At 55.5% G+C, this 27802-nt stretch overlaps 1 protein-coding gene across 4 annotated transcripts in view; it reads left to right on the forward strand.

Annotated features, from left to right (window-relative positions):
* Positions 1 to 1434: 1434 nt before the first annotated feature.
* PLXNB2 (plexin B2) overlaps positions 1435 to 27802 on the forward strand; it is a 61715-nt gene continuing 35347 nt past the window's right edge. Inside the window, exons 1-2 of one of the 4 annotated variants that reach the window (XM_029078712.1) lie at positions 1435 to 1528; positions 27529 to 27578. In XM_029078712.1, the coding sequence (XP_028934545.1) occupies positions 27565 to 27578 (14 nt within the window). In that variant the 5' untranslated portion in view covers positions 1435 to 1528; positions 27529 to 27564. Of the gene's footprint in view, positions 1529 to 11064; positions 11189 to 11663; positions 11770 to 20342; positions 20519 to 27528; positions 27579 to 27802 lie in introns of those variants that run through there. The other 3 variants (XM_029078715.2, XM_029078713.2, XM_029078714.1) reach the window with 3 other exon arrangements.

Below are 27802 nucleotides of genomic sequence, written 5' to 3' on the forward strand. Positions count from 1 at the left end.
ACCCGGCAGCTCTCTAGCCGCTCTTCCTCTCTGGGCCGGTGCCAGGGAGATTAAAAGCGGGGAGGGGCCTGGCATTGAGCAGGGTTCCTCTCCTCCTTTTCTGCCCCCCACCCCCCAATTCCCCAACCCCAGTTGAGAATTCAGCGCCAGACGTGATGGTCTCCCCCACCCCCGCCCTGCCATCACTGGCAGCTGAGGCTGCATAATGAGCGGCCGCCAGCCTCGCTGCCCGCTGGGGCTGCCCGCTGGTCGCCAGAGTGCGGGGGGAGGAGGGGGAGGCCTGCCTCTCCTCCCCCTCTCTCCTTTAACCCGTTCCTCCCCTTTTGCCGATGCCCCGTCTGTTTGTCTCCAGGGGGTGAGCGGCCCGCCAATGTGGCAGTGGTCAGCTGAATGAACTGAGCTTGGCTCCGAGCCCCTCACAACCCAGCAAGGCCACCTGGGGTTTTCATAATAATTATGGTATCTGTTAAGCACTTGCGCTGCACAAGATAATCAGATCTGCATGGGGTTCACAGTCTAAGTAGGAGGGAGAACAGCCACTGAATCCCCACTTTTCAGACGAGGGAACTGAGGCACAGAGAGGTTCATAGCAGACAAGTGAGAACTGAGGCACAGAGAGGTTCATAGCAGACAAGTGACAGAGATGGGATTTTTTTTTTTAATTAGCCAATCGTATGTGTAGAGCACTGTATTAAGTGCTAGGGAAAGTACAATACAACAATAAAAGACATTTTATTTTTAATGGTATCTGATAAACATTTACTATGTGACAAGCATCATTCTAAGTGCCAGGCCTTGCCCACAAGGAGTTTAGAGATCAGTGCCAGGATGGAATTTGACGTTTCATTAAATCTTTTCTAAATCAAAAAAATGGCATTATGTACACAGGACATTTTGCTACTTCTACTCGAGTACTACTTGCCCAGTTATCTACTTCAGAGAGATAGGAAGATGAGATATAAGATGGTGCTTCTGAACCCCATTTTAATGGGTGGGGGGGTTTGGACACAGTCCATGTGCTACGTGGGGCTTACCTCATGTAAAATGGGGATTAAGACTAACTGAGGCGCAGAGAATTTAAGTGACTTGCCTAAGGTCACACAGACAATTGGAGGATCAGGATTAGAACCCAGGCCTCTGACTCACAGGCTGGTGCTCTTTTCACTAGGCCATGGTGTTTCTCTAGAGTCAGATGACATGGGGGGCTGCTTTCTCCCTAACCCCCAGCCATAGCGGGAAGGGGAGGATGGGTCCGTGGGCCCCAGGTCAAGCCCCCCACCCCCTTTTGATTGGGCCTCAGAGGCAGGAGGATGGACTCTGTGACCTTTACTCTTTCAGGTTGGCCGTCGCAGAGAGCTGAGAGCTGAGCCAGCGGACGGCCCCCCGACCCACTTTGAACTGCCCCGGTTCCGAGCCATCGGGTGTCACTGGAAGTGAGGCTCCCTGTGCCCGGGCGTGGCCTGTCCACGAGCCAGAGTGGACCACGAGACAGGCTGGGCACCGATGCACTTGTCCCGCCAGCCCCCAGGTAAGAGCCCATATCCTGCAGCTCGGGTGACAGGGGAAAGGCAGAATGGGGGGTGGAGGGGGGGAGGCGATGTCCTGGTCTCAGGCTCCTGGTGTGAGTATTGCCGAACTGTGTCCACCCACAGCCCGGGGAGCTGAGGTGACCTGTCAGGGAGCTCAGGTCTGTAGTCGAAGGACCAGGCTGTGGAGCGACATAACCCGGCTGGTGCTGGCTTCGACCACACCAGTGAGCTGGGCTGCGGAAGGGAGCAGAGCGGGCAGAGGACCCAGCCTGGGGGGGAGGGGGGAAGCCCGGAAGCAAGCAGACAGAGTCCTCGTTTGAGGTGGAGCAAGGCGGGAGCCATCGGAGGGGGAGGAAGAAGGGAATGATGTGTGTGGGAGGCGATCCAGTAGAAGACAGGAGGTCATGGGTTCTAATCCCGACTCTGCCGCTTGTCTGCTGTGTGACCTTGGCCAAGTCACTTCACTTCTCTGGGCCTCAGTTACCTCATCTGGAAAATGGGAATTGAGACCGTGAGCCCCATATGGTCAGGGATCGTGCCCAACACAATTTGCTTGTAACCATCTCAGCGCTTAGAACAGTGCCTGGCACATAGTAAGTTTAACAAATACCATAATTACTATAATTATTATAATTATTGACAGGCAAAGGCCAAAGGCAGGGGGTCCAGGAAGGAGCCTGATACCAAAGTCCAGCGGGAAGGAACCAGGGTTAGACTGGGGGCTGGGCGGGGATGTGAGGGGGCTGCCGATCTGCTCTGAGTACGGTCTACAGTTGGTGAGGACAGGCTCGGGGGAATCCCCGCGGGCGAAGGTTGGGGGATTCCCGCTCCTCGGACTTCTGCGGTGGGTTGGGGTCGAGTGCCGGGGTCGGCTTTCCTCAAGACACAGAAGGGAGATGGGCTGAAGTCACCGGGAGTTCACCTATTTCCTGTTGCCTCTTGTTCCCGCCCATAGCTTTCCCCATAAAGCAGGAGAAGTACACACATGTGGCCAATAAGGCCCACAAGGGCTCGAGGAGGAGGAGTACCAGACAAGAGGAACAGCATGTGAGAGGCAGTTTGCAGTGATTTCACACCCTCTGTCTCCCTGTCCCTTTGCCCCCTCCTTCTGGGTCACCCCAATCCGAAACTTTCAGCGAGGGAGAAGGAATGCTTCTCACAACAACACTGGTGGAACCTGTGTGGAGGGCAGAGCTTGTGGAAGGCGGGGCCTACAGGGGGAAGGGTCTTTGTGGAAAGGAGGGTCCCAATAATAATAATAATAATAATACTATTCGTTAAGCACTTACTATATGCCAAGCACTGTTTTAAGCACTGAGATAGATTCAAGGTTATCAGTTTGTCCCAAGTGGGGAATCACAGTCTTCATCCCCATTTTCCAGATGAGATAATTGAGGCACAGAGAAGTGAAGCGACTTTCCCAAAGTCACACAGAGGACAAGTGGCGGAGTTGGGATTAGAACCCACTACCTCTGACTCCCAAGCCCGTGCTCTTTCCACTAGGCCGTGCTGCTTCTCGCTGGGGAAACAGAGGATTTTGCTGTGTGGAGAGTTTCTGGCATCAGGGCATCTGTTAGAAAAACATTTCCCTGTATTTTTTTGCCTGGGTGGGGCAGGCTGCAGGACCCTGGAGCCGTGGTGCTGAGGGGCAGGGGAGGGGTGACTCCAGCATCACTCCAGCCGAGGGTCCCCGCTCAGGTGATCGGGTGGTCCTGCTCAGGCCTGGCCTGGCCAGCCCCCCAGACCCCTGACATCCCACCGGCCTCGGGTTTGACTCCCCAGGAAAGAATGAGGGGATGGTGGGAGCAACAGCTGTCCTGGGTGCCCATGGTTGAGTAGGCAGGACCCCCATGAGTTTGGCAAAAGAGAGATGAATCCATCGCTGCTGCTGCAACTGTTCACCCTTACTCCCACCCAGACCCTCTAGCCACGAGGAGGGGGAGGAGCTGGAGGCCGGCATTGGCTTCGGTGCCAGCACGCAGGCCGGGACCCTGGAGTCCCAGCCCGGGCAGGGCCTGGCAGTGCCAGCACAGGGAGCCTTTGCGAGAGGGGGACAGGATGGGGTGATGGGAGAGAGGACTGGACTGTGATCCAGATTGACCCTTGGGGAGGGGGACCCAGAGCCTCCAATGCTCGAAGCCAACGGGCACATGCCGAGGTCTTTGGTCCAGTCCCAGGGGCCCACTTCCCTGATCTCAGGGTATCGGGCCTTTCCAGTCCAGTGGTTCCTCTACCCGCCAGCCCAGAGACCCTTCCCCACACGGAAGAGACCCGAGAGCAGAGACCCCGGGCATGGTCTTCCCTGGGCCCTGGGGATGGGGTGTCTCCCTCTGACCCCCTGCTGTGACTCAGCCTGGGGGGCAGCGTGGGAGCGGAAAGCCTGCAGGTTGGCAGAGAGTCATTACCTGCTGGGAAATGACTGGAAGCCCGTAATTAGCTACCTTCCTGAGGTATTTACTAAACAACGGCTTCTCGATTGTGGTTTCCGAAATTCCCAGTTCTGACTCCAGGATCCTAAAGCTTCACCAGACCTGGGGGCAGGGAGGTGGGGGAATGTTGGGGGGAGGGAAGGGGGAATTCCCCAACCCTCAGAGATCAGAACTCTGGGATAGCTCAGCTCCCCCAATTTGCAGGTGGCCCCAGACAGAATGGGGCTGTCTGGGTGGGTGTACACGCCTCTGCGTGCCCATGAGTGTGTGTGTGTGTGTGTGTACAGCCTGGCTTAGTGGCAAGAGCACAGGCTTGGGAGTCAAGGGACATGGGTTCTAATTCTGGCTGCACCACTTGTCTGGTATGTGACCTCGAGCAAGCCACTTAACATCTCTGTGCCTCAGTTACCTCACCTGGAAAATGGGGATTAAAACTATGAGCCCCACGTGACACAACCTGATTGCCCGGTAACTACCCCAGCACTTAGAATAGTACTTGGTACATAGTAGATGCTTAACAAATACCATTATTATTATTATTACACATCTCTGGGTGCCTGTGTATAGAACAGTGCTCAGCCCATAGTAAGCGCTTAACAAATACCATAATTATTATGATATGATCAAGTCTCTCAGTACCTCTGTGGGTGTATGTGTGTGTGTGTGTGTGCACACCTCTGTGTGCCTGGCTGCTGTGCCTCTGTGTACAAACGTGTGTGGGTCAGAGTGATGTGAGTGTGGGGGTGGGGATGTGTGTGTATATGCGGGAGGGGCGGGAGAATGTAGCAGCTCTGGGCACACCAGCCCATGTGAACCAGCCTAATTGTAGTGTTAGACCTCATTATTATCCGGCGAAAAGCCGGCTCCGCTTCCCGGCTCCCCAGAGCCTGCTCTGCTGACGCTGGCTAGGCCATTGACTCCGTGACAGGATGATAGCGGGATTACAGCGTTCCGTTTCCCCTCTGAAAACCCTTCCCATGTGCGCTGGCTGACACCCCCTCCCCCGGCTGACACACCCCTCCCCCCTCCGCCCCGTGCAGCTGACAGACCCCCCTCCCCTCCTCACCCAGCCCCCTCCACTGCTCACTATTCTTGGTATCTCCACGGCCTCCGCCCACCAGGGCTGTCAGCACCGTCACACGGGCCACGGGCATGCCCGGGGTCCGGCCCGTGGAGGGAGGAACACGGGCACCGGCCGGGACGCTGCCCGATGGCGGTGTCCTTGTGATGGGTTGGGGCAGGGGGGAGATCCCAGAACGGCGGAGGGAGTGGGCGGGGCGAATACGGAATCGCTGCTCCCCAACTCCCACCCCATCAGGGCGAGGGGCCCCCCTGGAGCAGGAGGGCGGTGGGTTCAAACCCGACACAAGGAAACGTTTCTCCCAGGGGACTGTGAGCTCAAGGAATCAGTTCCCACTGGGAGCAGTGCAGCCGGAAGCTCCGGCAGCTCTCAACGGGGTTTGGATGGATCCACGGCTGAGCGGTCCAGGTTGGGTCAATGGGGGAACGGTCAGGGATGGAGAGGGGAGAGTCGGGGGTGTTGGATGGTCTCTGCTGTGTCCCTGGGGGAGAGTCAGGAATGGAGAGGGGACAGTTGGGGATGTGGGTGGGATGGGTGGGAGTTCTGCAGGACAACCAGCTCACGGTTTCTCCAAGTGTCCTGGTTCCCCTGTCGAAGACAGTCCCGATCCGAGTGTCTTGGGGTGGGGGGCAACTGGGCGTGAGAGGGGTGAAGTTTACTTGGGATCATCAATAGCGTTCTGGAGGTTAGGGGACCCTCAAGTTTCCTTGTGAATAGAACCCCAGTCTCACCAGCGTTTTGGCGACTAACATGCGCTCCTTCTGTTTGCCAAGCAATTAAGGTGCCTGTGTGTGTGAGGGGGTGGACTCGGGGGCTTGTCAAGACCATTAGAGAAAGTAATCCTCCCCCTTCCTCTTCTCCTTAGTCCCCTATCCCCCGCCCCCCGCCCCTTTGCCTGTGGAAGCCAAGAAAGGGGTGGGGTTTAGCCACAGAGGGTCTCGTTCCCCCACCCTCGGACCACCGCCCAGTACCAGCTTCAGTTTTTCTTTCCCGAAGCCCTGGTGTTTGTGGGCAGAAACTGTGGGGTCCTTGGCGGGGGTGGAGGGGGAGGAGTTGGGGCTGAGCAACCTTGCCATTTCCTTCAGTGCATCCTCCCCTGAAGGATCGGTGTGGGCATTTCTCCTCCTCAGCCCCCAGAGTGGGTCCCTGTGTACCCTTATGGGGGGCGGGGGGCGACTGAGGGGAACCAGCGATGCTGCCACCTTCTGGCCCAGGCCCCCCTCCTCGCCCCCCTCCTTGCCCCCTGCCGAATTTCCATTTGAAAACAGTTGGTGGGGGGCGGGGGAGATTGGGGGGGATGGCAAGTGGTGGGGGTGGGGGGGAGAGGTCGGGGGGCGGGAACAACTGCTGACTGAGCAGGGAGCTGTAGCTGCTGGGCGAAAGGAGGCGGGAGGTGGGAGGGAAATCGAGATGGAAAGCCGAGTTTTTGGCCGAGGCCTGAGCTCCCGCTTCATCGGGCCCAAGACACAAAGGGTTTTCCCGCCAAGCCCGGGGAAACCGCTCTGGGGCCGAGGGTGTGCCAGTGAGGCGCCAGGGTGAGTGTGACGGCCTGGGGGTACCCGCTTGCGAGGGTGGGCGTGGGTGTGCCCGCGTGGGGGGGTGAAAGTGTGCGTGAAGGGGCGTGTGTGTGCGTGTGTGAGCACAGGTGCATCGGGTAGGGAAGCGGAGTCTTCCTGGGGCCCGGTCTCCACTCCTCACCCTTTCCCGGGAGAGACCGGTCCACTCTGGTTGCCCCGGAGCAGCTAGGTCGGGTGTCACTTGGGCCTCAGGTGGTCCTGGTGTCCAGCTGGGGGCGGGGCAGCCGGCCTGGAGAGTTCAGGCCAGGGGCCAAGCGGGCACAGCCATCAGGGGATTTTGACGCCTGGATCTCTGGGTGCAGGTGCACTGGGCAGGGCAGGTGCCAGGCCGACCTCAACTCCCCTCTCCTCCTCCTGCGGGCTGCCTTAGGGGGCTGGGGAGATGGTGGCAGTGCCATTTAATGGGTTCCCACTTGATGTGGTTCACTGTTCTAGGCACTTAGAGAGGGCAGAATAACAAAGAGACCCATTCCCTGACACGAGGAGCTTCCACCTGGTGTTCTGTCCCTGCCTTCCTTGCCACTGTGCCCCTACCACCCCGTCCCTGCCCCCCCAACTAGCAGTCTTGGGTCTGTCCCTGAAGACGTGCCTCGGTCCCCCCCCCCCCCCCACTACCAACCTCATGTTCTCCGGGTCGAGACTTTGGCAGCGCCATACTGAGCACCCGGGATGGAACAACATTAATTATTTATTATTATTATTTATTATTAACAGAAGCAAGAACACGCATTTCCTGCCCTCCAGGAACTCCCACTCAGAGGATAGAGGGGACGGGCAGACAGGCAGAGGGTGGAGGCGGGAGAACGGGGATCTAACCGGTGCAGATATCTCAGACTGGAGTTGCTGGAAAGATGGTTGGAGTCAAGGGTTTAAATAAATTAGGGCTCTGGGTTGACCATCCATGCCTCTCGCAGTCTCTAACAATAATAATAACCACTGAGGTATTTAAGTGCTGACTCTATGCTAAACACTAGGGAGGATGCAGTGCAATCAGATCAGAAATGGCCCCTGTCTCATATGGGGCTTAAGAGGGAGAATAGGTATTTCATCTTTAATTTTAACAGATGATTAAAGTGAGACCCAGAGAAGTTGAGACTTGCCCCGGGTCACACAGCAAACGGCAGAGCCAGGATTAGAATCCCGGTGTCCTGACTCCCGATCCCGTGCTCTTTCCAAAAAGCTGTGCACTGCTTCTTGAAGTTGGGGGGGGGAGAAGAGGCGATCTCAACTCTGTCTGTCTCTCCGCATCTCTGGGAGAGCAGGCACTGAGGCTGGGCGGGATCAGGGCCGAGGGTTGTGGTTGCCCAGCACGACGGGGTGGTTAAGGCTGAACCCTGGTCCCCGACTGAGGGCTGTGATTGCCCAAGCCCAAACTCTTTCCACTGGGCCACACTACTGGTGACCACTGGTCTCAGTGTTCTCCGCCCCCACCTTTCGGGATGCCTTCGTAGAGGAGGTCTGCGGGAGTCAGATCATCGTGATCACTCCAGCTCCCCAGCCCACTTGGTTAACCCCACCCCTCTCTTGATGGCTAGGACAGGGGGTGTGAAGCCTTCCATCCCTCAACCGTGCTGAGAGTCGGAGGATGTGGGTTCTAATCCCGGCTCTGCCGCATGTCTGCTTTGTGGCCTTGGGCAAGTCACTTCACTTCTCTGAGCCTCGGTTACTTTATCTGTAAAATGAGGATGAAGAATGTGAGCCCCACGTGGGACAGGGACTGTGTCCAATCTGAGTACTTCGTATCCACCCCAGAGCTTAGTACGGTGCCTGGCATGTAGTAGGTACTTAATAAATTCTGTCATTATTATTATTACTATTATTATCATCCAATGGTATTTTTTGAGGACACACTTTCGCAGAGCTCTGGACTGAGCACTTGGGTGAGGACAAGAGAGGGAGAAGACAAGATCCCTGCCTCTAAATTAGAAGCTCCTCGTGGGCAGGGAACATGGCTTCCAATTCTGTTATACTGTACTCTCACAAGCGCTTAATCCAGTGCTCTACACATAGTAAACACTCAAATACCATTGTTCGATTCAATATGTATATATCCAGGGAATGTGTCTGTTATATTGTTGTGTTATACTCTCCCAAGTGCTTAGAACAGTGCTCTGCACCCAGTAAGCGCCCAAAAAATATTGATCCTAAGAAGTTTGCAGTTTAGAGGGAGGCTCAGATACTAAATGGCAGTAGATCGGAGCAAGTAGCAAAGTATTTCAAATATGCACACAAGTACTTTGTGGCTTTGGGAGCACGTGATTGCCTAGATGTTTTGGCAGTTGAGGGGAAAGAGAGTGGAGAGATGAAAGGTAAGTCAGGGAAGGCTTCCCAGAGGAGATGGGATTTCATGGAGACTTTGAAGATAAGGAGAGCTGTAGTTGGCCAGATGAAAGGAGAGAGGAAGTTTTGGGCCAAAGGAAAGATAATAATAATAATGGCATTTGTTAAGCACTTACTATGTGCAAAGCACTGTTCTAAAATCTGGGGGGGATACAAGGTCATCAGGAGGTCCCAGGTGGGGCTCACAGTCTTAATCCCCATTTTACAATTGAGGGAACTGAGGCCCAGAGAAGTGAAATGACTTGCCCAAAGTCACACAGCCGACAAGTGGCAGAACCAGGAGTTTAGAACCCACGACCTCTGACTCCCAAGTCCATGCTCTTTCCACTGAGCTACGAGAACAAGGGATTAAAATGGCTTGGGAGATGAGATTTATTCTTGTCCGTTCAATCGTATTTACTGAGCGCTTACTTTATGCAGAGAGCTCTACTAAGCACTTGTTCAGCAATGACTTTTTCAGCATGACCTAGTGGATACAGCCCGGGCCTTGGAGCCAGAAGGACCTGGGTTCTAAGCCAGGCTCTGGCCACGTGCCTGCTGTGTGCCCTCGGGCAAGTCACTTCACTTCTCTGGGCCTGTTACCCCATCTGTAAAATGGGGATTGAGACTGTGAGTCCCGTGTGGGACTGGGACTGTGTACAGCCCGATTTGCTAGTATCCACCCTAGTGCTTAGTACAGTGCCTGGCACACAGTAAGTGCTTAACAAATACCACAATTATTATTATTATTTTCTCACTCTTTGTAAATATTTTTAAGTCTGTTTCCAGCACTAGAGTTTAAGCTCCTTGAAAGGCAGAGAACGTTTGTGTTGCTGGGCGGCTGGCACCAAGGAGACTAAATCAATTTTATTAGTCACCACTACTGGTACTCTCCTCCACGCCCCCTGGTCCGGCACCCCTCCTGCCCCAGCCCCTCCGCGTGCCCAATGCCGACGGTGGTTGTGCGTGGGCCAGTCTGCCCTGCCCGAGGCTGGTGGATGCCGAGAGTATTGTCTCGGGCTGATCATTTCCTGGCTATAAAGAAAGTGAAGTTGGTGCTCGAGGCCTCTGGAGCCATGGAGGGTGGGGGCGCCCCACTCTGCCCTCGCCCAGCACGAAAGAGTCTCGGACGGGATGTCCGGTGGTGGCCCTCACTGGGGCTGAGGCTCGCTGCCCTGCGCCCCAATCCCAGAACCGGCTGGCCGGGCTGCCAGATGACCGCCGCCTCTTGGGGAAACTGGGCATTTGGCTCTTTGGGATTCACCTTTGCTCCAGGCCAGGTCCTACCTGTATTCTCCTCCTACTGGCTACCTCTTACTGGTCATCTCTCCTCCCACTTGCCACCTCCTACCTGTCTTCTTCCCCCCTTCTGTCTATTCTCCCCTTCTATCTTTCTCCTCCCCCTCTACTTTTCTCTCTCCCTTCTACCTGTCCTCTCTCCCCTCCTACCTGTATTCTTCCCTCTACCTTCTCCCATCTGCTTCCTACTACCTTTCTTCTCTCTTCCCATCTACCATCTCCTACCTGTCTTGTCCCCTTCTATCTTTCTCCTCCCCTTTTACCTTTCTCTTTCCCATCTACATGTCTCTTCTCCCCTCCTACTTGTCTTCTTTCCTCCTGTTTTTTTCTCCCCTTCTAGCTATCTTCTCCCCTCCCCTTCAGTCTACTCTCCCCCTTCTACCTGTCGTCTCCAATCCCTTATACCTGTCATCTTCTCTCCCCTTCTGTCTTCCTCTCTCCCCTTCTACTTATCCTCTCTTCCCATCTACCTGTTTCCTCCTCTTCTGTCTTCTCTCCTTCTACCTGCCTTTCCTCCCTTTCTACCTGTCTCTCCTCCCTTTCTACCTGTCTCTCCCCCCTTTCTACCTGTCTCCTCTCCCCTCCCCTCCTACCTGTCTTCTCTTCTACCTGTCTTACCTCCTTCTCCCTGTCTTCTCTCCCTGCCCCCCGGACGGACGAGGGTCTGATGAAACCTGTCGAGGCGAAGGTGCCCCGCTGCTCTCCCCATCCCGCCCCGCCCCGTCCCGCCCCTCCCCGGGCCTGGCCCAGCCCTTCTCGGAGTGTCCAGGACCAGCGGGGCGGGGGAGGCCAAAGTCCGAGTCGGGCCACTGCGGGGCCAGAGCTGAGACTAGGATCACCCCGTCCCGCACCCTGAGCCCAAGCCCCAGAGCCCCGCACACCTCAGCGACCCGACCCCATCCGTCTGACGTCCGTCCATCCATCCGTCCATCCGTCTGCCCCGTCCATCCTGGCGTGAGTGGTGGGACTGGGGAGTGGTGGGCTCCGGAAACTGCTAGCTCTGCACCGTATGTGGGTGGGTGGGGATGGTCCCCACAGCCAGGAACCGGACCCTCAGGATGGGGTGCCCTGCTCCCCAGGCAGTGTTCGATGGCTGGGTCACCCCCGCCCTCCTCCCCTCTTCCCCTGTGCCTTGGTGGGAGGGGAATCTGGCCACAGCTCCCCCGGTCCCCTGTTGTGTCTCTCGGCTGAGAGGCGTGGGAACGGGGGAGCCTTGGGGCGGACCTCTCCTGGAGACCTCGGATTCCGCCTCCTCCCCCTCCCACTGCTCAGTCCTCTCCCTACTCCTTCCCCTCTTCCTCCTCCTCCCCCCTGCCCCCAGCCGGCGCCGCCCCCGCCGCCCAGACTTGTTGTGACACATCTGGTTTGCATCTGGCGGGCGGGTGGGCGGTGGCGGTCTGGATTTCTGGGCCGAGAGTGCACAGCGTGTGTGGATCGGCGGGACAACTGGGCCCGGGGAGGGGGCTGCCTGTCCAGCCCCAGCCCCCTCCCCTGGCGCGGCGGGCATTCCGGACCCTCGGGAGCCGGTGAGCAAGGTAGGGCGGCCGGTGGGGGAGACTGACACTGGGGTTTCAGACAGGCATCTGTGGGGGCAGAGGCCGGGCAAACGAACAAAGCTGGTCCCTGGCACCGCCCACATGGCCCCGGCCTCTCCGGGCTGGCAGGCACATGGGCACACACCCCCTTGGTCCACTGGGCCTGAGCCTGGGGTCCCGGGCATCCGGGCACCATCTCCCGCATGGGCCCTTTCAGGGTCTGAGGGGTTGCCCTGGCCCCCGACGCCATGTTTTCTACAAGTCCAGCCCACCTCCCCGGCGTTCCCTTCTGCCCGGAGAGGGGGCAGGGCTGGCATCTGCTGGGCAAGAGCATCCTGTCAGAGTTGGGGCATAACACTCACTGCTCAGGGGAGGCTTAGTCCAGTCCAGCCCAGCCCCCCGCACCCAGCTCCGGAGAGCACAGCCCCTGCCTTGCACCCGGGGCTGAGGCCCGGGCAGCTCCAAATGCCCAAGTGACGGGAGGGGGGCACCGATGGCCATTTCCCCAAACCCCCACTGGTGGCGAGGAAGGGGATTTCCCATTCCTGAGATCTATCAATCGTGGCCAGCACTTGTCCTCACTGACCAGGCCTTGGGGCTGAACTCCCCTCCTCTGACCCTAGGGTGCCGACTGGTCTTGGAGTGGACCTGTGGGGAGCTGGAAGACCCAGATTTTGGTCCCGGCTCAGCCTCTGGCCTGCTGCGTGACCATGGGCAAGCTTCTTACCCTCTCTGGGTCTCGGCCTCCCCATCTGTAAAGTGGAGAGAGTCGATCCCACCTTCTGGGAAAGGAGCAAGACTGGAACAATTCACTGAAGGGAAGGTGCCGGCAAACAGAAGCTACAAGTGGGTCTAGGGGATCTCGGTAGAGGGGGTAGATGGGGAAGGGGAGCCGGCTAGCTGGGGTAGATGGGGGAGGGGAGCCGGCTAGCTAGGGTAGATGGGGGAGGGGAGCCGGCTAGCTGGGCTAGAAGGGGGAGGAGAGGGAGAGGAGGCTGGGGACCGCTGGGAATCCAGCCTGCTGTGTCCTTGGTCCCGGCTTCCCGGGGTGGGGAGTGGTGAAACGAATTCCTCCCACCCCTGTGTTCGGGGAGAGAATTCCAGGTTAATCTCTCAGGGCCTCACCAGGTCAGTACAGACAGTCCTGACCTTCCCAGGGCCCGGAGGCCAAGAGCGTCTCCTAGAAACATGATTGGTGAGCCGGAGGCGTGAGGGGTATCTATCGGACCAACCCCCACCCTATTTCCCCCACCCTGGAAGAGAAGCAGCAGAGTTTAGTGGAAAGAGCACGGATTTGGGATTCAGAGAAGGGGTTCTAATCCCAGCTTCACCACTTGTCTGCTGTGTGACCTTGGGCCAGTCACTTAACTTCTCTGTGCCTCAGTTACCTCATCTGGAAAATGGGGTTAAAACTGTGAGCCCCAGGTGGGACAACCTGATTACCCTGTATCTACCGCAGTGCTTAGAAGAGTGCTTGGCACATAGTAAGCACTGAACAAATACCATAATAATAATAATAATAATCTTAGCTATTGAACATGATCCTAAAATATTATTTGGGGATGTATGCTCCTTGTGGGCAGGGAATATGTCTTCCAACACTGTTATACCATACTCTCCCAAGCGATTAGTAAAGTGCTCTGCACACAGCGAGCACTCAAATACCCTGACTGAGGACTGACTTTTCTGCTTCGTTTCTGTGACCTGTCTCTGTGTCCTGTGTCTCTCTAGTACTCCCTCTGTCTCTCTGCCCCGGTGTGTCTCTGCTCGTGCCCACCCCCCAGTACTGCCTCCTGGCCCTCGGCCTTTGGGGCTGTGAGTTATCTTTTCCCTGAGCTTGGTGTTTTTGGGGTGTTTCTGCAGCGGGTCTCCAGTGGGAGGCTGGGGTGAAGGCAGGCATCTGTGCGGCTCTTTTGGAATGGATTTCTGACGATTCTGAGGGTGGTGGGAGCTCTCACACACATAAAACCCACTGGGGTTTCCCCTCCGAGTAGGATGGGAGAGAACTGTCTCTTAGAGAAGTTGTGGGTGGGATTGTGGCCACTGCTTGGACAGGCAGGAAGCAGAAGGGTTTTCAGGGTATGGCTAACAGGTCATCTCATCTATGCCCCTGCCTCCAGCCAGCACTGCCCCGGGAGCCCCAAGAATCTAGCAGCAAGCCCCAGGGAAGCAGCATGACACAGTGGAAAGAGCATGGGCCTGGGAGACAGGGGACATGGGTTCTAATGCCAGCTCCACCACATCTCTGCTCTGTGACCTTGGGCAAGCCCCTTAACTTCTCTGTGCTTCAGTTACCGGTAAAATGGGGGTTAAAACTGAGCCCCCTGTGAGAGAGGGTCCATGTCCAACCTGATTACCTTGTATCTATCCCAGCATTTAAAACAGTACTTGGCACATAATAAGCTCTTAACACGTTCCATTATTATTATTGTTATTATTTTCTGTGCTTCACTTACCTCATCTATAAAATGAGGATTAAGACTGTGAGCCCCATGTGGGACAGGGACTGTGTCCTACCTCATTATCTTGTATCTACCTCAGCACATAGTACAGTGATTGGCAAATAGCAAGTGCTTAACAAATACCATAATTATTATTAGCTTCTCTCACTCTCCTCTCTCCTTGCCCACTTCCTCCAGATAGGGTTGGAAAGCAACCTCTCTCAATAAGCACTCCCCCCTACCCCCACCACCTCCCTCCTTCCTCCCTTCCCCCATTCCCCCCTTCTCAGGGTTCTCCACACCATCTGTCTTTGCTTCTGCCTGTCTGCTCACTGCACCTACTTCTTCACTCAATGAGGGAGTGAAGTGTGAGCACATGGAATCCATCCTCACAGGGAGCTGTGCAGCTGGAAACACCAGAAACCCCCAGGGACATTTGCATGGATCCATGGATAGTCCAGACTGGGTCACTGGGGAGAGTCAGAGGTGTTGGATGGTGTGCTGGCTCACTGGGAGAGAGTCAGGGATGTGGGATGGTCCATGCTGGGTGAGTGGGGGAGAGACAGGGATGGAGAGGGGAGTGTCAGGGGTGTTGGTTGGTCCACACTTGAACAAGACGGTGTGTGTCCAGGAGGGCGACCAGCACAAGGTTCCTCAAGAGTTCTGCTGCCTCTGCCTGAGACAGAGTCCTGGGCCGGATGAGCCCTAGGATGGACCCGGGATGGGGTTGCTTGGGGCCTTATTCCTCTCCAAATCCATCTTTGTCTGCAACAAATTCCCGAGATGTGGGGTCTCCCTTAAAGGCTTGGGGAATGGAATCAGCTCGGAGAAGGGCCCTCATATGACCCCCTTAACCAGCCCCTCCCTTCTCAGTTTCCCGAGGCCCCGGGGGTCCCAATTCAATGCAGTCATATTTATTGAGTGCTTACTGTGTGCTGACCACTGTACTAAGTGCTTGGGAAGTACAATTCAGCAACAGAGACAGTCCCTGCCCACAATGGACTCATAGTCTAGAAGAGGGGAGACAGACATCAGAACAACTAAACTGGCATCAGTAACATCATTAAAAATAAAAAGAATTATAGAAATATGTACATCACTAATAAAAATAAATAGAATTATAAATATATACATATGTACACAAGTGCTGAGGGGCAGGGAGGGGAGTAGAGTAAAGGGAGATACTGCATCTGTCTGTCCTTCCTCCTGTCCATCCGGCTGTTTTGGTGTGTTTATGTGTGGAGACCTCAGTGATGGGCAGCAAGAGGCAGTAGGAGTTGGAGGGGGCTAGACATGGAGGCTTCAGGGATTAAGGTCCCCTCTGGCCCCCAGCCTTTTTTTTAGTGGTATTAGTTGAGTACTTACTGTGTGACAGGCACTGAATTCATTCATTCATTCAATCATATTTATTGAGTGCTTACAGTGTGCAGAGCACCGTATTAAGTGCTTGGAATGGACAATTCGGCAACGGGTAGAGACAATCCCTGCCCAACAACGGGCTCACAGTCTATAAGGGGGAGACAGGCAACAAAACAAAACAAGTAGGCAGGCATCAACCATCAATATAAATAGAATCATAGATATATGATTCAGCACTTAGAACAGTGCCCCGTGTTTAGAACTGTGCTTGACACATAATACAATCCAAGTGCTTAGTACAGTGCTCTGCACATAGTAAGCGCTCAATAAATACTATTGAATGAATGAATATTTAGTCTTGATTCTATTTAGTTGCCATTGTTTTTACGAGATGTTCTTCCCCTTGACTCTATTTATTGCCATTGTTCTTGTCTGTCCGTCTCCCCCGATTAGACTGTAAGCCCGTCAAACGGGAGGGACTGTCTCTATCTGTTGCCGACTTGTTCATTCCAAGAGCTTAGTACAGTGCTCTGCACATAGTAAGCGCTCAATAAATACTATTGAATGAATGAATAGTAAGCACTTAACAAATGTCATCATTATTATATATGCGTATCATTAGTATAATAAAGTAATAAGTAATATTTACAAATATGCACAAGTGCTATGGGGAGCGGAAGGGGGTAGAGCAGAGAGGGAGAAGGGGGAATGGGCTGGGGAGGAGGGGCCGAGGGAAAGGGAGGGCTCAATCTGTCTGGGAGGGCCTCCTGGAGGAGGTGAGCTCTAAGTAAGGCTTTGAAAAGGGGAAGTGATTTAGTTTGGCGGATGCGAGGAGGGAGGGCATTCCAGGTCAATGGTAGGATGTGGGCCAGAGGTCAACAACGGGGCAGGCGAGAACGAGACACAGTGAGGAGGTGAGCCGTGAGGAGGTGAGCGGCGGCAGAGGAGCGGAGTGTAGGGGGTGGGCTGTAGAAAGAGAGAAGGGAGGTGAGGTAGGAGGGGGCAAGGGGATGGATGGCTTTGAAGCCAAGAGTGAGGAGTTTTTGTGTTTCATGCGAAGGTTGATAGGCAACCACTGGAGGTTTTTGAGGACTGTATAAAGTACTGTACTAAGTACTGGGGTAGAGGCAAGCTAATCAGATTGGTTACAGTCTTTGTTCCACGTGGGGATCACAGTCTTAATGCTCATTTTATGGAAGAGACAACTGAGGCACAGAGAAGTTAAATGATTTGCCCGAGGTCACACAGCAGACAAATGGCAGAGCTGGGATTAGAACTCAGGCCCTTCTTACTCCCAGACCTGTGTTCTATCCTCTAGGCCTCACTGTTTCGCCTCCCCATTCTGGATGCTCGGTCTCAGGATGACCCAGCGCCTAGAGCCTCTTGCCCCTTCCTCCCTCCACATGGCTGGGTTGGGGGCTGTGGCCATTTTGGGGCAATCTCAGAGAAAGCCTAGGCCGGACCTTCACGGTCTGCCCCACAGTCCGGCTGTGAGTCATTGGGGTCTTTTCTCCTCCTGGGCCCCACAGAGCCCAAAGCCATCGGTCGGGGTGCTGCTGTCCGTGACATCGCTTTGGGGTATGACTGGGGGTGTCTGCTTCTGCTCCTGCCCTTGACCCCATCCCCTCCACCACTCCAGGGCCCCCGTCAGGAGGTACAGGTCCAGGACTGTTGAGGCACTGGGGAGCCTTCGGCCATTTGGACCCAGCCCAGAAACTAAGCTCGATTTTTCTGGGCCAGCAGAGAGGGCTGGGGCCTGTGCTCTGCTGGGTTGGTGGGAGTCTCGTTCAAACCCAGAAGGCAGAGGGTGACCTGGCGACTTTGCTGGCCTTGGTTCAACTCTCAGCCTAGCCATGAAAAACCCAGTTTCAATTTTCTGGGGGGTCGGGAGAAGTGGGGCGACGAGAGGGGGAATTCTGATATTCCAGAACCCGCAGATAGTCCATGTGACTCATCTCTCTGAGCTGCTGTTAAAAATTAACATGGTCGGCTGAGCTGGGTTCTACCCCTCCCCTCCTCATCTTGCAGCTGGAAGTATTTCCGGCAGGAACCTGGCAGGACAGAGGCCGGGTGGCTACTTGGGCAAAGGCCCTTGGTTGCTGAGGAATTTGAGGTTGGGTCTCAATGGAGCAGAAACAACAAGGTGGGCTGGCGTGGGTTGGGGGACAGTGTGTCGGAGACAAGGCCTGTCCGGGCTACCCGGGTTCGGCCTTGACGGGCGTCACCCGATTGGTTCCGGGGAGGCGAGGGGTGGGCAGCGGGGCCTGGGCCGGACCTCCGGGAACTGGCTGGCGAGGGGCAGGGGGCTGACCCTAATGGGGTGCATGTCTCAGGCACCGGCGGGGGGTCAGTCTGGTGTGATGGGGCCCGGGTGACCCTATCGAAAGGGTCCCAGGATCTCCCCCCAACCACCCAGCCCAATTAGGCTGGGTGTTACGCAAGGGTCAGTGTGAGTCAGCGCCGGCACGGGACCACAGAAACCCCCTCCCCTCCCCGGATCTGTTGCTGGGCGAACGAGGCAACGTGGGCGTCTGGGAGGCGGGGAGGGAGGGCGTCAGCACACAGTGACTCATGGGAGCGTGGCGGACTGGGCAGCTTGACTTGAGCCAAGTCAAGGGTTTGACTGCACTGACCAATGGGGCGCTGGGGTAGGCTCGGCCGAAAGACCTGTAGGTGGGAATCGAGACCCCTCCAGAGTGTGAACCCAGGCCCGGCCCCATTCCGGCCTGGACCCTGCATCTGGTCTGGACCTCCAACACTGGGCCTGGTGTGTCTGTGTGTTTTGAGGGTGGGGTCAGTCTGGGTTTGTTTGAGTTTCACTTTTCAGGTGGGCAGATTGAGGATCCGCACTGCTGGGCTTCCCATGCCCGGGGCAGACTTGCTCCATCGGCAGCCCACATGCCCCCCGCTGACCAGGGAGATCGGGGCCTCCAGCCATGGCATCCAGGAGTAATGGTCCGGTCTGAAAGCCTGCTTCTGGGCTGCCTCCCTCACCATCCTCTCTGGAAAGCTTTCTGGGTTGGGTCCCTCCTTCCCGACGGCACCCAGGCTGCCAGCCCGGTCCGGATTCCCAGACCGCGGACGTCCCTGCGGGCTGGTCTGTCTCCCTGGTGCTGGCTGGGACTGTCAGTGTCTCTGGGCGGTGCCCTGTCTGACCTCACACAGGGATTCACTTAGCTGTGTGACTTTGGGCAAGTCACTTAACTTCTCTGTGCCTTAGTTCTCTCATCTCTAAAATGGGGATTAAGACTGTGAGCCTCACGTGGGACAACCTGGTTACCTTCTGTCTACCCCAGTGCTTAGAACAGTACTTGGCACAAAGTAAGCGCTTAACAAATGTCATCATTATTATTATTATTATTTAGGGGCAAGAGCAGGACTGGCCTCCCCTCCCCGCCCCCACATGGAAGCTGGCAGGCTCCCTAAAGATCTGTACGATGGAGATCCTGGTCTTCCCATCCCTGGATAGTAAATGAGATCTACTCGGATCCTAGGGGCCTCCCCCAGCTCTGCCTGCCTTGGTGGGAGAAGCCACCTGGACTTGGGGGGGGCAGGTAGGGTCTCTCTCCAGCACCCAGGGGCCTCTCTCTTCTGGCAGCCTGCTTTTATGGGGGCAGGTGATGGGGTGATCACTCCTAAGGGCTCTGGGGGCCTCCCCCAGAGAAGAGCAGGAGGGATCTAAGGCTCCGAGGGAAGGAGGCAGGGCAAAGCTCTTAGGCTAAATATAGCATCTGAAGAACAGGAAGTGAAGTTCGCTGACCGACCCTGCAGGAGGGAGGGACAGACCCGGTCTGATCGAGGTCTGTGGGCAAGAGGGGCATCCAGTGCTGCTTCTGCATGGGGGCTGAGAAGTAGCCCCCTCCCCTGGGCCTCCTCTCTGACAAGATCCCTCCACCCTGCCCACCAGCCTGACCAGTCAGAGTGGCTTCCAGCTGCCTCTGGCTGGGATCCGAGGGCTGCCCAGCATGGAAGATTGGTCGCTGTCTGTGCCGGGGGCCCCCACATCCAGACCAGGTTGGCGAGGTGGGAAGCGTCCAGGCAGGCCACACCAGCTGGCCATCTGACTGACCTAAGGGTTCTGGGAAGGCTCTGGCCCTGCTGGCTGAGTCCGGGGGCTTGTTGGGATCTGATGGGGCACTGGGGGCAGGGGCAGGTCCACAGTTCTTGGGGAGGGGGCCGGAGGGGGGAGTTAGGCAGGTGTTCAGGTTTCAACACCTCTGTGGCCAGTCAGGGGTGGCAGCTACCAGGACCCCGAACTGACCGATTTCTGGATGGATTGTCGGCCACTATCATGGGGGAGTGACCGGGAACATATGTCCGCCCCCAGCTGTCTGGCTCTGTTAGCGAGGGGTTGGGGCGTGAGGGGTGGGAGCTAAATCCCTTGGCTGGCAGAGGCCCCGGGGGCTGAGGGGGGTTGGGCACAGAGCCTCATTTGTGGTAGATTCCATGTATGTGCGTGCCTGTGTATGCGTGCGTATGTGCACGCACACATAACTGTGGTATTTATTTAGCTCTTGCTCTGTGCCAACTACTGAACTAAGCACTGGGATAGATACAGGATAAGCGAATCAGACCCAGTCCCTGTTTCACATGGGGCTGAGTGCTTGCATGCACCTGTGTGTATGTAGGGGTGTGTCAACGTGTTTCTCTTGTGCTCATGTATGCAGGTGTCTGCACATGTGTGCAGGTGGTGATGTGCTCATGTGCGGGTCTGCGTAATGGTTATGTAAGTGGTGTTTGTGGGGGGGTGGGTGTCTCCTTGGTTCCTTCCAGGGCTGGGGCTCTGAGCTCAGCAGGAGCCGGAGGCAGGTCTGAGGGGTCACCTCGAGAGCACCCCTTCCTCTGCTGAGCACAGCCCCCACGGGATCCAGGCAGGAAGGCGGCCGGGACTCTCCAGAGGCCACTCTTGATGATCTGCGGGTGATCCAAAACAGCGGATACGACAGAAGGTGGGAGATGGGGGCGGGGGAGGCGGGCCCCAGCAACGTGGGCGTATGGGGACCATCCAGTGACCACAGAGCGAGGAAGCCGGGGGCGTGAAGGGTGGGCCCAGCGCAGTTACTGACTACTTGTGGGCTGAGTGGGAGCCAGGGTGGGGGAACTCCTTTCACCAGCGGCGAAGCCTGGAGATCCATGGTTCACGGCATTTTGAGGGGGAGTGAACCTTCCTCCTGCTGTGTCCACCATGTCACCTCTGCGGAGGCCACCCGGCCACCCTGGCCCTGCCCCGGTCTAGTCACCAATGGAGGAGACGCCCTAATCTGATGGGCTGTCTTTCCATGTGTCTGATTTAGCTCCATCCTGCTGTTGTCTCATCTGATTCTTCTCCCTGCACTGACTCTGCGGCAGAGGTATTGTTTTTAGGAAGTGCACAGCCTGCTGGGGCCAGGACAGGGACCGGGACAGGGGCCGGAACCTCGGGCCCAGCAGACAGGAGCCTGGTTTTTCTCCACTCTCACCAGCGGCTCCCGCTTCCCCGCTCATTCCTGGCCCTCTCCCTGGCCGCTCCTCCAGCCACACCCATGGCCCGCCTCCTCTCCCCCATCCGGGTCTCACAGGAGCAACCTTGGCAGGGACCCAGGCAGAACCAAGGTGGATAATCCAGCTTCCCCACTCCCACATGGCTTCTCTCTGGGCCCTGAGGTGCCATGGTCTCTGTCAGGCCCGCAGTGACTCATGGTGAAGGTATTAAGGTATTGTTTTGGCTCTGGGTGGTTTCTCTCCCCTCCTGTGGTTCCTACCAGCCAGGACCAACCAAGGAAACAAAGGTGTTTGTGTTCTCCTTCTCCTTTTCTTCCTCTCTCTCTCTCCCTCTCCCTTTCTCCCCTCTCTCTTTCTCTCCCTCTCCCTGTCTCTCTCTCCCTTCATCTTTCTCACCCTCTCCCTCCCTCTCTCGTTCCCTTGTGCTCTCTCTCCCTCTCCCTCTCCCTCCTTCCCTGTTTTCCCCCCTCTTCCTCTCTCTTCCTCTCTCCCTCCCCTGGCCACCACGACAAACTCACACCAGTCAGGCCCTCAGAGCAGGGACCGGTTTTCTGCAGGAAGGGAGGCCTCCCGAAACCACGGTTTCAGCTCGGTCCTCTCCCTGCGGGCTGGGGAGGGTTAGCGGACTGGTGGGGTGATGAGGATAATCAGAATCTGTGCCCTTTTTCCTAAACTGCTTTCCGGGTGGACCCCATCTGAGTGGCTGAACAGAAGCAAGCTGAGTAGGTTGAGTTTCCCTCTCTTTCTCCACTGTGTCTTTGGGAGCGGGGTCTGCTGGACAAGCAGCGGCAGAGGAGCCCGGATAATCTGCGAAGGGGACTTCTTGGCCTGGGATAATGGGGAGTGAGTAGCGTTTTGGTTGACCAGCGCTGGCCTCAAGCTCTAATGACAGTCGGATCAGACACGGTCCCTGTCCTGCTGCTCAGCGACCACAATCTAAGGGGGAGGGAGAACAGAGATTTTATCCTCAATCAGTCAATCAGTGGTATTTATTGAGTGCCTATTGTGTGCAGAGTACTATACTAGGTACTTGGGAGAGAAAAATACATCGGAAGACAAGATCCCTGCCCACAAGATGCTCTCAGTCTAGAAGGGGAGACAGAAAATAACACAAATTATTGACAGGGGAATGGGAGAGTACAGGAATATGTAATAATAATGATGATGATGGAATTTTTAAGAGGTTACTACCTGCCAAGTGCTGTTCTAAGCACTGGGGTAGATACAAGGTAATCAGGTTGTCCCACATAGGGCTCACACTCTTAATCCCCATTTTACAGATGAGGTCACTGAGGCACAGAGAAGCTAAGTGACTTGCCCAAAGTCACTCAGCTGACAAATGGCAGAGCCGGGATTAGAATCTATAACCTCTGACTACCAACTCCGTGCTGTTTAAGTTCTCTTGAACTGGGGGAATATCAGCCTTATTAGGGGAACAGATTCAAGTGCATAGGCATTGTAGAAGGGAGGGCTAATGGGGGAAATGAGGGCCTAGTTGGGGAAGGCCTCTTGGGGGAGGTGGGACTTTAGTAGGGTATTGAAGGTGGAGAGAGTGATAGACTGACAGATAATAACAATAAAAATAATTAATAATCATGGTACTTGTCTTAACAGCAGTTACTATGTGCCAAGCACTGTTCTAAGTGCTGAGGCAGACACAAGTTAATCAGGTTGGATACAGTCCCTCTCCCACAAGGGGGTCATAATCCCTGTTTTACAGATGAGGTAACTGAGTCACAGAGAAGTTGTGACTTGCCCAAAGTCAACGAGCAGACACGTGATTGAGCCGGGTTTAGAACCTAGGTCCTTCTGACTCCCAGTCCCAAACTCTATCCACTAAGCCACACTGTTTCTGCCTGATATGAGGAAGGAGGGAGTTACAGGCCAGAGGCAGGATGAGGACTACGTGTCCGTGGCACAACAGTCGAGATCGAGGTAGTGAGGAGGAGGATTGTGTTTAGAGAACAGAGTTGAGTTATAGGAAATCAGCAAGGTGAGATTGTAGGGGAAGAGCTAATCGAGTGATTTAAAGCACAATGGTAAGGAGTTTCTATTTGCCTTGGAGGTGAATGGGTAACCACTGGAGGTTTGTGAGGAGTGGGGAGATGGAAAAGAACCTTTTTTTTAGGAAAATGATCCGGGGATCAGTGAGAGGGCAGAGACGGGAGGCAGAGAAGGGACTGATGGAGAAGTCAGGGTATAATGGACCTATCACTGTGTCAGTCAATCAGTGGTATTTATTGAGTGCTTACTGTGTGCAGAGCACCATGCTAAGCACTTGGGAAAGTACAGTATAATAGAGTTAGCATATGTGATCTCTGCCGACAAGGAGCTTACAGTGTGTATGATAAGAGCTTGGATCAAAGTGGTAGTGGTTTGTGTGGAGAAGAAAAGGCAGATCCTCGAGATGTTGTGAAGGGGAAACTGATAGGATTTGGTGACAGATTGATTATGCGGGTTGAATGAGAGAGATGTTGAAGGTAGTGCCAAGGTTGCAGGCTTGTGAGATGAGGACAGTGGCATTTCTACAGCGATGGGAAAAATCGCAAGGAGGAGAGGGTTTGCCTGGGAATATGAGGAGTTCTGTTTTGGACATGTTAAGTTTGAGATGTCGGTGGGATATCCAAATAGAAATATCCTCAAGGGAGGAGGAAATGTGATGCTGCAGAGAAAGAAAAGGATCAAACAATCGTATTTACTGAGTGCTTACTGTGTGCAGGCTGGGTGGGTAGATCTGCATAGAGATGATAATAATTATAATGATGGTATTTGTTAAGCGCTTACTATGTGCCAGGCACTGTACTAAGTGCTAGGGTGGATGCAAGCAAACTGAGTCAGACACAGTCCCTGTTCCACATGGGGCTCACAGTTTTAATCCCCATTTATAGATGAAGCAACTAAAGCACAGAAAAGTGACTTGCCCAAGGTGATACAGCAGACAGTATGGTAGCCGAAGTCATAGGAGCACTTCTTCTTTTCCAAGGGAGTGGGTGTAGATGGAGAATTCAAAGGGGACCCAGAACTGAGCCTTTAGGGGCTCCCACAGTTAGGGGGTGGGAGGCAGTGGAGGAGCTGAGGTTGACCAGAGAGATAGGAGAACCAGGAAAGTATAGTGTCAGTGAAGCCAAGTTTCGATAATGTTTCCAGGAGAAGGGGATGGTCCACAGTGTTGAAAGCAGCAGAGAGGTCAAGGACAATTAGGATGGAGCAGAGGCCACTGGATTTGGCAAGAAGGAGGACGTTGGTGACCTTAGAGAGGGAAATTTTGGGTAGTGAAGGGAGCGCAAGCCAGACTGAGGCACAGGAAGGCTAAGTGACTTGCCCAGTGTCCCCCAGTGGGCAGGTGGTGAAGCCGGGACTAGAACACAAGTTTCCTGAGTACTGGACACAGGCTGTGCACATATCAGGTGTCCAGTATGGTACCGTGCCAGTTTCTTTTCAAACAGTCCTGCCCTCCTCAGCCTGTGGTTCCAACTCCTTCCATGGCTCTTTGCCCGGAAGTTGTGCCGTCCCCTTGATCCTCTGGTTCCTCTCCTCCGCCTCGTCCTTTCCGAGACCGGAGTGGGTGGACCAGGGTTTATCCGGGCACAGGGCCAGGGCTGGACCTCAGTCCCAGGGTCCTCAAGGAGGGTGGACCAGGATTTATCAGGTGACAGGCCCAGGGCTCAATCTCGGGGACAAGTCCAGGGCTGGGCCTCAGGCCTGGTACCTTTTCCTCCCCTTCCTAATGCCCAGCAGTTGGCTGGCCTTCAGTTGAGGTCCTGTCCTGGGCTACTGGGGAGAGGAGACATGGTCCCTGCCCTCGGAGGGCTGTCAGCCCATTATTGGAAGAGACCAGACACCCACAAACACACTCACTCAATCTGTCCCAGGATGTTGGAGATTGAGGGAGGAGGAGACCAAGTCCCTGCTTTCAGGGGGCTTTCAGCCCACTGAGGGAGACCGGACACACACACACAAACACCCACACATGGACATGTATGCACACTCTGCCCAGCACGTGGGAGCCAAGTGGGTACAGGGGAGAAATTCCTGGGCAGTTTGTCCCCAGCCAGTGCCATCTGTCTCCAGGCCGGGACCCAGTGTCCACCCGATCCACCCACCTCCGTCCGTCCCACGCCTGGCTCCTGCCAGCCGAAACTCTTTCTGGCCAAGTTCCAGGGGGCAGGGCGGGGCCACGGGGAAGGCCCCCGGCGTTCAGCCTGATCAGCACAGGAAATCCGGCCGGGTCAGCGTGGCCCGGAGGGGGTCCGGCTGGGCCCGATAACGCAGGCCACGCGGCTGCCTCGGGCTGAGAGTGGGAACAGGGGCAGGGGCTTTTCCTGAGACTTCCTGGAACAGAGGCCGGGCTGGAGGGCCGGGCACTGGGCCAGCGAGGACAGGGCCGAGGCAGATTCCGCCAGAGTCTTTGGCTCTTTGACACTGAAGCACTTTCCCATCACCTCTTTCCCAGCTTTGCCACGGAGTAGTGATGGCTTAAGAGCGTCTCCCTGTTGCGCAGATCAGGAAACTGAGGCTTATTAGTATGTGCCCGGCATCCCTTAATAATAGTAATAATAATTATGGTTTTTGTTAACCGCTTGCTATAAGCCAGGCGCCGTACTAAGTGGTGGGGTAGATACAAGATAATCAGGGTTGGACACAGTCCCTGTGCCACAGAAGGCTCACGGTCTTAATCCCCATTTTACAGATGAGGTTAACTGAGGCACAGAGACTCTCCCAGAAGACCAGTGGTAGAGCCGGCATTAGAATCCAGATCCTTCTGTCTCCCAGACCCGTACTCTATCGACTAGGCTACGCTGCTTCTCATGTGCAGAGCGCTGTGCTGGTTGTCCCTATCGGCTGAGCACTATGCTGGGTGCCTTCTTCAGTGCAGAGCACTACATTGCACGCTTTGGGCAGAGGTACAAATAGAAAAAGGGGTTGTTGGGTAGGGATTGTCTCTATCTGCTGCCGAATTGTACTTTCCAAGCGTGTAAATACGATTGAATGAGTGAAAAAGCGATTCATTCTGGCAAGGGATGTGGAAATGGTGAATGGGATTGAAGCAATTAGTACAGTGCCCGTACACAGTAAGCACTCAATAAATATCATCGATTGATAGAGTTGAGCAGAAGGGACTGGATGTTGAGAGTTCCCCCCCTCTAGACTGTAAGCTCATAGTCGGCAGGGAACGTATCTACCCACTCTATTATATTGTTATACTGTACTCTCCCAAGTGCTTAGTACAGTACTCTGCCCATAGTAAGTGCTCAATAAATTGATTGATTGATAATAGCACAAGCGAACTGATGCCTAGGCCCATCCTGAGCCCCGCGATGGCGGAGGGGCCAGCGAGACCGAACAGGGGGGTCAGCCTGGAAGGCTCCCAGAGAGGCTACGTTTCCGGAGGTTGAGAGCCCCCAGCTGACTCTGGAATCCCCGGGGTCGGCAGCAGCCAGGCCTCCTGGGCCTGGGTTGAATGCCAAGTGGAAGGAAGCCAGGTGCCCGTGCCTGCCACCTGTTGATCCACAAGGGACCCAGGGTCTGAGCTGGCGGCTCGCAGGGGTCCACGGCCCGCTCTTTGCTCCATCCCACATTAAGGGGTGGAGCCTGGCTCCTGGGAATGCTGCCAATGGAGGCCTGGATGGAGGGAGGGGGTGGGCCAGCTGGAGGGGGCCGGGAGGCCGGGGCCAACTGGGAGGGACTAATAGGCCAGGGTGGCCTCGTTCGGCCGACTCCTGAGTGGCTGAGGAACTGCTGTGGGGGCAGAGGTGCTTAGAGCATGACATAGTGGATAGAGCATGGGCCTGAGAGTCGGAAGGTCATGAGTTCTGATCCTAGCTCTGCCACTTGTCTGCTGTGTGGTCCTGGGCCGGTCACATCACGTCTCTGGGCCCCGGTTACCTCATCTCTAAAATGGGGATTAAGGCAGTAAGCCCCACGTGGGACAGGGACTGTATCCAACCCGATTTGCTTGTGTCCACCCCAGCGATTAGTACAGTGCCTGACACATAGTAAGCACCTAACAGATTCCACAATTAATAATAATGTTGGTATTTGTTAAGCGCTTACTATGTGTGGAGCACTGTTCTAAGCGCTGGAGTAGATACAGGGTAATCAGGTTGTCCCACGTGAGGCTCACAGTTAATCCCCATTTTACAGATGAGGTAACTGAGGCCCAGAGAAGTGAAGTGACTTGCCCACAGTCACACAGCTGACAAGTGGCAGAACCGGGAGTCGAACTCATGACCTCTGACTCCGAAGCCCAGGCTCTTTCCAATGAGTCACGCTGCTTATTATTATTATTATGACGGGCACTAGAGGCAGTGGTGGCAGGTCTTGTTAAGGGTTGGGGGTGTGGGTACCCTGAGTCTGTGCCAAGGGCAACCCTCATCCTGGGGTTTGTCTGTGGGGCAGAGCGTGTGCTCGGGCTACATTTTAGGGAGACCCACCACCCACTCACAGAGTTCACGTGTGTTTCCCATTCTCCTTGCAGACAAGCCGCAGAGCTGAGCCCGGGCTCAGGGGACCGATGGCCCAGAGGCTGTAAGTACCACTCCCCGCGGCCCGTGTGGGGACCCGTGGAGGGTGGGGATGGGGTTGCCCCTCAGGGAGTGGCAGATTGGGATTGAGAGGCAGGGGCAGGGCTAGGTTGGCGGGATTGGGCTGTGGGAAGGACCCAGGCCCTCGGCATGTCCAGTTCATGGATTTCATTTCCTTCCCTGCTATCCTGGGGGAATACTGACCGGGAGGGACTGAGGTATTGTCTG

Source organism: Ornithorhynchus anatinus, chromosome 14 (assembly GCF_004115215.2).
Source record: "Ornithorhynchus anatinus isolate Pmale09 chromosome 14, mOrnAna1.pri.v4, whole genome shotgun sequence".
Taxonomy (NCBI): domain Eukaryota; kingdom Metazoa; phylum Chordata; class Mammalia; order Monotremata; family Ornithorhynchidae; genus Ornithorhynchus; species Ornithorhynchus anatinus.